The 12,976-nt window shown below is 31.2% G+C and overlaps 1 protein-coding gene across 1 annotated transcript in view; it reads left to right on the top strand.

Moving 5' to 3' along the window:
- Window positions 1–1,868: 1,868 nt before the first annotated feature.
- LOC124541029 (probable nuclear hormone receptor HR3) overlaps window positions 1,869–12,976 on the top strand; it is a 116,365-nt gene continuing 105,257 nt past the window's right edge. The window contains exon 1 of the mRNA XM_047118811.1: window positions 1,869–2,106. Within this exon, the coding sequence (XP_046974767.1) occupies window positions 2,088–2,106 (19 nt within the window). The 5' untranslated portion in view covers window positions 1,869–2,087. The remainder of the gene's footprint in view (window positions 2,107–12,976) is intronic.

Here is a 12,976-nt window from a genome sequence, read left to right on the forward strand (position 1 = left end):
AAGGAACTAAGAAGTTATGTCCCTTGTTTTATTACACTGGTTAACTCACCCCTTAAACCAGGACACAACAATATTTGTCGCGGTAGACGGAGAGGGTACCGCTGTTTTTTAGTGGGTAAACCCGGTGGTCCTGGGCGCACTGGGCGTCCAGGAAATCGGGGAGTCCCACACACACCCCCCACTTTCCATCACGTGGGGGAAGCGCGTAAAGCGGTTTTCCAGCGAGAAAAAAACAAAAAAGGACATAACAATATTTAGTTGTGTTTTAGAGTAAATAATGAGTGTTACTTAGCCTCATGGACCTCATCAAAGTGACTCCTCTGTATGTATACATATATATGTAACTTCGGTGAATTGTCTTCTTAACAAAAAGTCGCAAATAAATGGAAATACTAATATGCCTCTTCTTAAATTATGATGAATAATAATAAAATCAGTCTGTTCGATACCGGCCAGGATAGCACTTTTCAGCGGATACTTGTGCAAATGCTCAAGATAGGTTATATAGCACAACTATGTTCGTAAACATCTCCTCCCTTACTTTCCTACATTAGTACAACTTATAGAGCTTTCAACCAGTCATAACTACCTTCTAACAGAAATACTTTGTCTAGTTGTTATTTGCAGTATGAGTGACTCAGTGTAACTCCAGGCACGAGGAACATAGCAGTCTTAATTCAAGGTTGATGGCGCATATAAAGAATGGTCGATAGATCTTACAGTGTCATTGTAAAGTATATGGGGAGTGGTGACCTCTAACCATCAGGAGAGCCCAATAAGATTTTATTAAACTGATCTCCAGTTTAAAAACAGAACAACAGTCTTCGAGCCCTGCACTCTTATAATCTAGCCAAATTAAGCTGATTGTCAAGTGTTTAGAAAAGTGGGACTTGATGGATGTGGAAAGAAGAATCGACGAGCGAATCTCAGAATAGAAGAGAAGTCATACCTCCATTGACATACTTGGATTGCAGCTAGACTAAGCTAAGTAGAAAATGAATGAATGATAAAGTTTATTTAATAATACAAGATAATTTTAATCACAAATTTGTCTGTAATTGTTTGATATGTTTTTGTTATTATTTAACTATGTAAAAATAACTCTAAAGCTTATAACATAATGAGTTTTTAAAGGTAATTGTTTGTTAAAAAGTTGATGGTAGGGCTTTTGGGTTTGGGTAGGTACCACAGACTTACTAATTTGAAGGAGGATTGAAAAGTGAGTGAGCCAGTGTAATTAAAGGCACAAGGGACGTGATGTGTGGTAGTAGTTACAGGTTAAAAATTGTTAAAAATTCTCACGGTATCAATATAAATGTAATATGCTTTATTGTACACAAATATAATAAACTTAGAAAGAAGTTCACAAGAAATAAATGTAGAAATAAAAAAATGTCAGTGTCTATGGTCAGTGCTGATCATTTACCACCGGGTGGCCGATTTGCTCGTTCACCAACCCATTACAAATAAAAAACGCCTTTGTAATAATTATTTAATAATTGTTATGTATAGTCTAACAGATATACATATGCAATGATGGGGTTAGCTTTTTGTATGAACTGCTTGCAAATAAATAAACATATCTCTTTGTTTTACTTCATTGATTTTATAAATATATATTTATGACATTTCTACTTTATATTTCTTCTAAAAGCCATGATTCTTATATATATTAAATATCTTTAATAGATAAAAGACTATTGCAAATTCATTGCAAAAACTAACCTCATTAGACACGCATACTAAGAATCGATTGAACACCAATCGTCTAGAATCTGAAGATCCACAGAACCGGACGCACCGTTACTGCTGGTATCACGAAAAAAAAAATTACAGTTAGCTCGAGTGCTGCCCGCGCCGCGGAACGAAAAAAGCACAAGCAGACTTCCTCGCACGTCACTTGGACGTGCGATTTGCCGCGCGTTTTGACATTGACAGTTCGAATCGCGCCAAGTTTATACTTTTTCGAAAAAGTGCCAGTGTTGTACTCTATGATATCGGTGAATAATATGGAGTTTGGATTATATTATAGTGTTGATTGGTGATTTATTTTTTTTTTAATCTGGAGGATTTTTTTTGCGGACAAAATGCCGAGCACTATACGAGGTATGATTATTAAATATTTATTTTTTAAAATGTTTTTGTAATCTACTCAATTTCATTTAATTAAATAAAAATATTTACAATAAGTGTAATACTAAAAAAAATCTTGAATCTCGTTATAGTACAAGAATAAAAGAAAATTAATAGATTTATTATGATAATAGCAAAAAAATATAGTAATTCATCTATAACATATTTGCATTTTATTCACTGAACAGCGGTAATATTTCTATATTAAGGTGAATGCACTTCGTGTTGACGGAAACAAAAGCATACACAGATAAAATTTGAATTGCATTCGAAACTTAAATTGTAGATTATAATACCAAATGTCGTCACTTTCTTTAATATTAACATTGGCGCCATTGTTTAAAATTTGAATTGATTCGATTCGAACGTCTAATATTTCAAAGGACAATTTAATCTGTTAAAATAACAACGAAAAAGTATTTAAATATTATCTGGGCTGTAAAAAATTTTACATTCGTAATTTAAATATAGAGTAATTTTTTTTTAATCTTACAAACTTTAAAAGCAAAATCTTCGCAACCAGATGTTAAGCGTCAAACATTAGCGAATGCCGGTCATTGACCTGCTATAAAAAAATGAGTAATACAATTTCGAGAGATATTCAGGTAATTTAAAATTCGTAATAAATGTAAGTGCTTTCCACATCAAATACGTTAATACGATTATTTTTCTTTCATAAATAACAAATGACCATAAAGTAGATTATTATTATTATGTTAGTATTTACTTTATATTATTACAAATAACTTATGAATATTTATATAACAATTGTGCGTAGAACTTAGTTTTGATAGGTAGACTGTTTTACATTACAAGTAGCGACCGTTCTAGGAAGAGCTTTTTTCATTCATAGTATTTTCATCATAAGACACTTCAGTATTACCAACTGTTTCTTTGACGTAATAGAATATAATTCACGTAATAATTAAATAACAAAACATACAACAGATCAGTTATATAAATTAATTAAAATAATATCAGAAATGAAAGACGTCCCGTTTTGTTAGAAATCTTCAAATAATTCCTTGTAGTATTTACCAATACAATATTGCAATATTTATTTTCTTGTAACGGTGTAAACGGTGTTGAGCCAGTGTAAAGAGTTACTTGAACAGCGTTTAGTAACTATGTTATTTGTCAATGACAAAAAGCTCTGATTTTAGATACTACTAAGAAGATTACCTAGATAAAAAAACATAAAAATGAACGCATCCACTACACATTATACCATGTACTTATAATCGATATAATCATGTATTAAATTTTAATAATAACAAACTAACTACGTAATTTGTCAATGACAAAAAGCTCTGATTTTAGATACTACTAAGAAGATTATCTAGATAACAAGACATAAAAATGAACGCATCCACTACACATTATACCATGTACTTATAATCGATATAATCATGTATTAAATTTTAATATTTAATTGATAAATTAAAGAAGACATGGTATCTTATATTTATCATTCAATAGTATAGAACGAAGTCGCTTACTGCTGTCTGACCCTCTATGCTTAGATCTTTAAAATTACGCAACGGATTTTGATGCGGTTTTTTTTAATAGATAGAGTGATTTATGAGGCAGATTTTTGTTTACAATACAAAGACACTATAGTAAAGAAACACTGATAATTTTAGAAGTTTCTAATTAGATGTTGTAAATAAATAAATTCTGTAGCATATATAGTTTCAGCATTACACTCGTGCGAAGCCAGGGTTGGTTGTTAGTTATAGATATAATATAGATCTTAGTTTAAATGTGTGTTATATATTAATTGTATAAATCCAGTTATAATTGTTATCATTTGGCTTGTGTCCGCTTCACTGGACCGTAAATTAAACTACACTAATAGTTGGTGTTTTTTTTTAATTAAAAAAAAACAGTATCCTATATCCTATTTCTTGTCATAATCTACCATGGCTATATTTCTAAATGGGTCAACTGTTTGAATATAAGTATTATTATTTAAAATGGAACATTAAATTTGACTCTAAAGTAAATGAGCGATTGAGATCTTAGCTTATTCTTTAAAGTTTAATTAATACCGCGAATCGACGTCAAGTTGACGTTTAAACTTTTTTAATCCTTTCCTTTTGGAAAAGCAGAAACATTGCATCATACAGCCTTATGCCAAAATTAATCTGTTACGTGTCTGCCGAATTCATCTGAGAATTGTCGTAATATCCAGAGTTATTTAACGACCAAGTCAAAACAAATTAATTAAATGTCATGACAGAATCGTAAAATTATTTTTAAGATCAAAAATAAAATGTAGTATTAATTCGGTGGCTAAAACTGTAAATGTTTTTCTATAACTTTCGTTTAGCGTGAGGCATTTTAATAAAAAGCGTCAATTAATTTGATGCAATGATAACGGGTGAATGAACTTTAAAAAAACTCAAATAACGGATATATGACTGTTAATTCATGTTACTAAAATTTCCGTATTTATTGCAACGTGTATTGTTTGTAAATTTATTTTTTATTCTATTTGAGTATCCGAACATATGTATATATACGCAAGTTTATTAATAGGATTCCAAGAAAAGTAGCTTCTAGGGATTTTCTGCATTTCTAGAAATATTAATTTCAATAATTTATTTCCTAAATTAAAATACATTATCGAATAATATACATAAGTAATTAAAATTTAAATCTGGAGGTATTAAAAGCAGTTATAAAGTATATGAAACACAACAATAAACATATTTAAATCGTATTATGTAATATATGGAACTGACAGGACGAATAATTTCAGTCAGTGGTATTGTGTGTATATTTTAAAAAAAATAATTAATCTGTCTATGTCCTGTACACACGTAATAATTCGATTGTTGTTCTTGTCTATGCAACCGATTGTTAGTAAGGGGTTTATTTCAGATTCACCTCGGCATCTTTATACCAGCTTTTAAGATATAGACTGAAATATGTTTATAAATACAACTTATATCAAATCTATATTTTCCGTTATAATTTTATAGTATAGTGATGTTTATCGAGTGTTTAGTTAAAAATTGATTTATCTCTTTCTAACATTATTGTTTTGACAATCAAAAGAAGAAGACAGCAGTGTTTAACTCATGACAGCTTCAATATATGAAGTCAGGATCTCACGCTAGTGTAACATACCTCCGATAGTCCGGGTCAATCCTACGGTTGAAAAAGCGATAGTTTTGCGATACGGCCCTGTGTACCGTTGCCACGTCCCTTTCTTCGTGACGTAGCGTACGGTATCTAGTGATGTGCGAGTTGACGATTATATCGACATGTGTATTGAATGATAATGATTTGACATAGATTTCTTATTGGTTTGTTGTTTTACTGTATTTGAGGTAATCGTTGACTATATAAATAATAAACTGTGACTTGAATTAACACCTACTATAGGAAGGGTGATATGAAAGCTAATTTGTCGTTTTAAATTCTTATCTAATCCAACTTCAATCAAATAAATATTTTATTAGTAGTTTTGTTCAAAGTAATTCTTATATACGAAGTTAACCTAAATAAAAAAGTCACACACAATATAAATAAACAAACCACATCACAAACATAAAACATCGATAATACTACACGTCCCTACAACGTGACGTCGCTAACGGTGCAGCCTCACCCACATACAGTGTAACTGTACTCCGTTACATGGTCGCGATCCGTGAGAGTCGAGAAAAAAAGCGAGACAGGTGTAGGCTGTATACCTTCAGGCATTTGCTCGTTTACGTTTTGACGTTTAAAAAATTAAATGTCAGTTTTCGCGGCAATTTTTTTTGGATCAATTTTCATTAAAAAATATTTCTCAATGCAAATAATAAAATAATTTCAATTGCACTTATACATTCAGATGAGCACAATAGCCCTTATTCATTTGATCACAAAAGTCTATAAGATGGAAACAAATAATTTGATTACATGCGTTATGTAGACACACCTCTAATTGTGGCTAAATATGTCCACTGCTTTATTGTAAAATATACAGGTAATAAGTTGTATTTATTAAAAGGAGTATTACATAAAGCTATTAGCCTGTAATTAGTTTTATATGTTTGCAATTTAACTAATTTAAAGAGCTAACTAAATTACCAGTCATCTTTGATGGCTGTAAGCTTTATACCTTGGACTCGTGACTGACCGTTTGAGAAAGGCGGAAACTTTTTGGCGCGAAATATTTAAATTAAGATTACATGTTCCATATATAAAATTAAATGCGACGGACATGCAGCCAATCATCATTAACTAAATTCTGATATATTCGTAATAATTATACATACTGTATTTAATATTTATTAAGGTTGAACGTTAAATACAAAAAACATATATTTTTTTAAATCCTACACTTTTATATTAGGGGAAAAAAACTATTAATTTGATAATTGATGTTTCTACAAAAAATTTTTTTATTTTTAATAATGGCTGAGATTATGAGGCTTATAGAAATACAAGAAACTTTAATAACAAGCACATTTTGTATACATCAATACTTAGAAATTACAAATACAAAATATTATCAACTAATACACTTTGAAATATCTAGTTGTTGTACTATAAACTTTTGACTATTTATTAATACAAATATACGAGCAAAAGAAAAGATAAGCTACGGACTTTCTTTTGTTTTAAAACAATCGTAACCATGTTATTTTAATTTAAAAAAAATGTTGACCGATAATAACGCCAAATGCATCTGAACTTAAAACAATCTGATAAAAGTCTAGACGCATTTGACGTTTAGTGAAATGTCACGAGTAATGGCCGAAATAAAGACCATAACACACGCCATAGAAAAAAAAACAAACACATAAATGAACTCCATTGTTGACAAAATACAAACATCGCATTGCGTGTCAGACTAAAAATTACCTTACAAATGTTTCATAGTAAAGAAAACTCTTAGTCTATAATAATAATTAAATATTTGAATATATTTTACTTAATATTAGGACTTTTTGGAACTCTCAATCTGCTTCATTCAATATAGAAGCATTACACTTTCTTATTGACGGTCCATTGAAACACTACCACCGGTTCGGAAAAGTAAATACCAATTCAAAATTATCTAAGCATAAATTCTACTACTTACAAGTAGTCTCACCATGCACATCATATTAACATTATATGTATTGAAAATATAAATTACTTTTTTTTTCTATTATATAAAACTAGCATTGAGCACAAATAAAATTCTTTATGTGTTTATTGTGTTTTTAAATGATGGGTAAGCCAGTGTAAATAAAGGCACAAGGAATATCGCCTCTCAGGTTCCAATGTAGACACAATGGTGCCGCAGGAATGGTTAATATTTGTTACAGCGTCATTGTCTATGGGCGGTAAAAGACTACATTTAAAATATTTTAATATTTACCGCCAGTCCCATACAATCGAGTAACATTAAAATTAGGAATTAAATTCCCATTCAATAATTTATGCGATGATATTTAAATTTCGAAGCAGAAATAATACAAACGAAAACGTGAATGCAGCAAAGATCGCAAGTTTTAAGCACAAGCACTAAGGAGTTTTCATGTTGTATTTATAATATATATCATGCTTCATAAAAAAATCAGCAAGTGTTTGTTGAGTAAAAAAAAAAAATTCGTTTCAAAAATAGAAGAGCAAAAGGTACTAGATACATAACTGGATGTTTGATAAATAACGGTTTTTTTTAATTGCATATTCAAATATGGAAGATTAATATTCAGCGTTGGGATATTAAGTAAGTTATGAGATAATATTGTAATTTATAAACCTCTTCAAATTACATTAAGTTAACTGTTAACAGAGTTAAGGTAACCCCGGGGCCAGAACCTTCATGAGGTATTATAAGCAAAGGCCACACATTGGGTCTCCTAGATATGTAGAAAATTAAAAAAAAGTTTTTGTTTATAAAATTGTTAAAGCAAACTATTTGTTTTACCAATGTAGGTATCTGATTTCGTAAATATCGGAAATCATCGTAATCATTATATAGTATAAAACAAAGTCGCTTACCGCTGTCTGTCCCTATATATGCTTAGATCTTTAAAATTACACAACAGATTTTGATGCAGCTTTTTTCAACACTGGTTTATAAGTGCATGTGCACAATGTAGAGAAACACAGCTCATTGTAGAGGTTTCTAATGTAATGTCGTTAATAAAAACATTTTTGCTCTTACTTTGCAAACGCTGACTGAGCCCTACTATGGTAAACTCAAAATAATATACTACAGTATTGTTCACCTAAAAATTATAAAGAAATTTTATATTTTATTTAGTATCAGCATTGCACATGTGCGAAGAAATGATCGCTAGTTATTATGAAATTTGCGTTGCGATTGAAAATATATATTTAAGAAAGCTAGAAAGTTGCCAGGGCCTTCGAAACTGCCTAGAGACTCAGACGTATTTAATCTAGTCCTAAATAAACAAAAATAGACAAACATGTTAAAAGACAGATGGGCACGAATTTCCCTGCATTTTTTAATTCCTTTCAATATCGAATAGGAAGGAAAATTACATTGGGAACCGTACACGTGTCGAAAGTTATGCAACACGTGTATCTTTCACCCTAGGCTGTATCAAGCAAACCTGTGCCCTGTAATTAGTAGTGTTTGATACAGTAGCTGGAAAGTAATAAATGAAAAACAAATTGTGTGTATCATTAATTAAGATCTCAAATTTTTTTTTATGGTATAGGTTGGCGGACGAGCATATGGGCCACCTGATGGTAAGTGGACACCATCACCCATAGGCAATGACGCTGTAAGAAATATTAACTATTCCTAACATCGTCAATGTGCTACCAACCTTGAGAACTAAGATGTTATGTCCCTTGTGCCTGTAGTAACACTGGCTCACTCACCCTTCAGACCGGAACACAACAATACTGAGTACTGTTATTTGGCGGTAGAATAACTGATGATTGGGTGGTACCTACCCAGACGGGCTTGCACAAAGCCCTACCACCTTGTAGAATTACTATAATTGTACTAGCGACCCTAGAATACTACAGAATATCTTAGAACGTTTAGAGTTTTTCAGTCGTTATCGGTGTTTCTTTACTATATTGTCCATGTATTATATACAAAAACCTTCCTCTCGAATCACTCTATCTAATAAAAAAAACTGCATCAAACTCCGTTGCGTAATTTTAAAGATCTAAGCATATATAGAGGCAGACAGCAGTAAGCGACTTTGTTTTATACTATGTAATGATTATTCCAACTAAAAGACCTTTACAACATAACTGTTCGGCAATAGCGTTTGTCTGTATTCAAAAACTGATTTGAACATAGTCATTGGTCACTTTAGAAGGGTCGATGGAAAAACTATGAATTTAATTTTTTTAACTGAAAGATTGTATTGATCGGGTTTAAATACCTTTAAAATATCACAAGACGCTAATCAATGCATATTCATATTACGAAACGACGTTATTTCCAAATTTAGAATATCAATTTTCATTCTTGTTAAAGATATGCTTTACAATACATATATATATAATTGTATTTAATTAACATGACTGTATTTTAAAATGTTGAAAAAGAGTCACTACTGATTTTCTTGCTGGTTCTTCTCGATAGAATCTGCTTTCCGAACCGGTGGTAGCGTCACTTAATATAGTTGTTAAATGACGATTTAAACTTGTAAAAGCCTACTTGAATAAAGTATATTTTGATTAGATTTATTAATAAACCAATCAGGACTGTACTTTAATACAATTTTAAGTCTATATCGTCATTCTACAATATATAAGCTCAGGTTTATTACCCCTACTATAGTCACAGGGCTCATTTCACCCAGAGTCGTCATTACGATTCAACGGGAAAATACTGCTAGCATTCTTGCCACCATTCCACGCGGTCATGATTTGTACAGCTATTGTTGATTCTAATTTGTATTTATTTATTAAAATTCTAAACGTAATTAATTATGTAAATAAAATATAATTAATTTTATATAATGCATTACGCATGCGCCACGACTGAAATATATTTTTTTTAAGTCTATACCACACGCATTGTTGACAGTATAAGAAAAAAACTATATTTAAAACACTGGATCGTAAATATAGAATAGATGTGTATTATTAGCAAGATTTTAATGTCTATTAATAACTGTTTGATTTTATTACGATTATTATGAATGTCCGTTGTTGAATCAACGAAAAAGTTCATTCACCCCGACCGGTCTAACCAGAGACAACTTTTTAAAAGCACGCACATTATTCCGTTATGTTTGTAGAATATTATATTTTTACAGCTATTTTATGAAATGTACTTTTGAGAAAGTTGTTTTACTATTTTAACGGTTATTTATATTATTTTGAAAAATATACGTTTATTTATTATTAATAATACGTAATCACCATTACATATTATTGCCAGGCACAAAATTAGGTTATTATTATAATAAACTTAGATGACCTTGTTCTGAGGCTGTAAGGACTTAGCCTAGAACCTATAATGCCTAACTGTTAACACGTACAAACGCATACAAAGCGTGACCCATTTAAAAAATACAGTTTTTTTTTTTAAATTCGCGTCGCATCCAACCTGACAATGTCAATTTCAAAATACCGTAATGACGGCGAATTGCGCAACGTTTCGGCGGTTCAATGAACGCGGTTCGGCTATTAACCGTTAGCTGGCGCACGTGACCTCGGTTGGTTTTACTTTTAAATTCGCAATTTAATACCGCTATCGGTTAATAGATGGCTGCACGTTGCGTTTGGACACGCTCGATTGGAGCTGATTTTTCGTATTATATTGTTATTTGTTACTGTTAAATACACGAGAACTATGACACGCAATTTTAATTCAACGGTTATCTATTATTATTTATTTATATTTTAAATCTTCTAGTGTATTGAAAGAATTAAAATAAATTTGTATTGTCTCACAACCTAAATAATTTTATTATTAATGTAATATGTACATATTTTCAAAAGTATTTTTTTACGTACGAATAAAAAAATACTTTTGAAAAGCCGTATAAGATAGCGTAATAAATGATATTTTTTATAAAGAATGCAGTTTGTTTCTTTTAATATAAAAAATACGTTTATTTTTTACATTAAAAGTAAATACTAAAAGTTTTTAAGCACAAAAAACTGTTTCACATACGATCTTGCACTCATAGAAACATTAAAAAAAAAATTATGTCAAAGAGTGCTCGCGATAGAAAATTGTACAAAATGGCGCGGCCTTGAGGAGCTCCGCATAGCGGTGTCTGTGTCACAACTGCCATAGACAACGTTTATTTTGTTGCATGCTTTACAAATGTCTGCATTCAGCCACTCCACTTAAAAATATACCGACAGGGCTGGATTGTCCAATACGCAGTATAGACAACTAGGCTAGCCTAGGCGCCTATCATAGACCTGGGACTGCTATACAATCCAAAAATTTCAACATTTTAGTTTTATTCTTTTACCAAACAGCAAATTTGAATATTGTTGTATTCCGGTTTGAAGATTTTCAGTCAATGTAATTACAGGCACAAGGGACATAACATCTTATTTACCAAGGTTGGTGCTGAATTGGTCTTTCAATGAATGGTTTATACTTCTTTCTCTCCAAAAGTCTAGGGAAGGTTACTATCAGGGCCTATTTTCGAGTATGCCTAACTATTCCATAAAAAAATGCGTTAGTCCAAACATATATAAGGATGCTCGAAAACGGAATCACGTCAATAATCCGGCCCTGTACGAAAGTCACCACTTTAAAAAATACAAATGTATTGTATTATTTGAATATGTTATAACACTAAAAGCAGGGTTAGGTACCACTCATCATCAACTACATCCCATAAACAATACTAAGTATTTTGTTATGCTGATTGTCTAAGATTTTAGTGGCGGTTTGGCAATGCAAGAAATGGTCAATATTTCTTACAGCACTAATTACTATTGTAGAATTACCCAGGTGGCTTATTGGTAAATCCCAGTGTTTATTTTATATAAAAGCCTAGAGATCCGCCCCGGCTTCGCACGTGTGCAATACTGATACTAAATATACGACAGAATTTGTTTATTTACGACATCTCATTGGAAACTTCTAAATTATAAGTGTTTCCTTACTATAATGTCCATGTAGTATACACATAAACCTTCCTTTCGAATCACTCTATCTAATAAAAAAAACCGCATCAAAATCCGTTACGTATTTTTAAAGATTTAAGCATATATAGGGATATAGGGATAGAGAAAGCGACTTTGTTCTATACTATGTAGTAATATTTAATATTCAGTATATATTCAGAGTAATGCAATTATTTAATTCTGGGGTACATTTTGATTTACCCATAAAGCTAAGTAAGTCAAGTATGATGGTAAACATTCTTAAATTCTAAATATAGTCACAAAAATAATATATTCGATCCGTTACTATTTTCTATCGGTAAATGGTTACGTTTTGTATTTCTGTGTACATATTTTAAGGGTGAGCCAGTGTAAACAGCCACAAGGGATATAACCAAGGATGTGTGAAACTTATAATGTACTTACTGTTGCCTGCGGGTTTGCCCGCGTCATATCTGATTTTATTACAGAATTCCTTATTATATCATATTGATTTAAGACCTATTTGTATATCATTTCTGGTTTACAGTCCTATTTCTACCCTTAGCACTTACCCTTTTTTAATCAGTTGTCTAAAAACAAGGTACCATGCGACTAACGTTAAAAAATATCGACTACCATACATTTTTTCAACCCCTATTTCAACCCCTTAGGGTTAGAAATTCCAAAATTCTTACCCTAGTGGGTGTCTCTTCAATAAACAACACATATCATCAAATTTCATGACCCTGACATTAAGAGTTTGCGTTCGATGAGGAATCAGTCACGACATAAAATTTTA

The sequence above is a fragment of the Vanessa cardui genome, chromosome 27 (genome assembly GCF_905220365.1).
Source record: "Vanessa cardui chromosome 27, ilVanCard2.1, whole genome shotgun sequence".
Taxonomy (NCBI): Eukaryota; Metazoa; Arthropoda; class Insecta; order Lepidoptera; family Nymphalidae; genus Vanessa; species Vanessa cardui.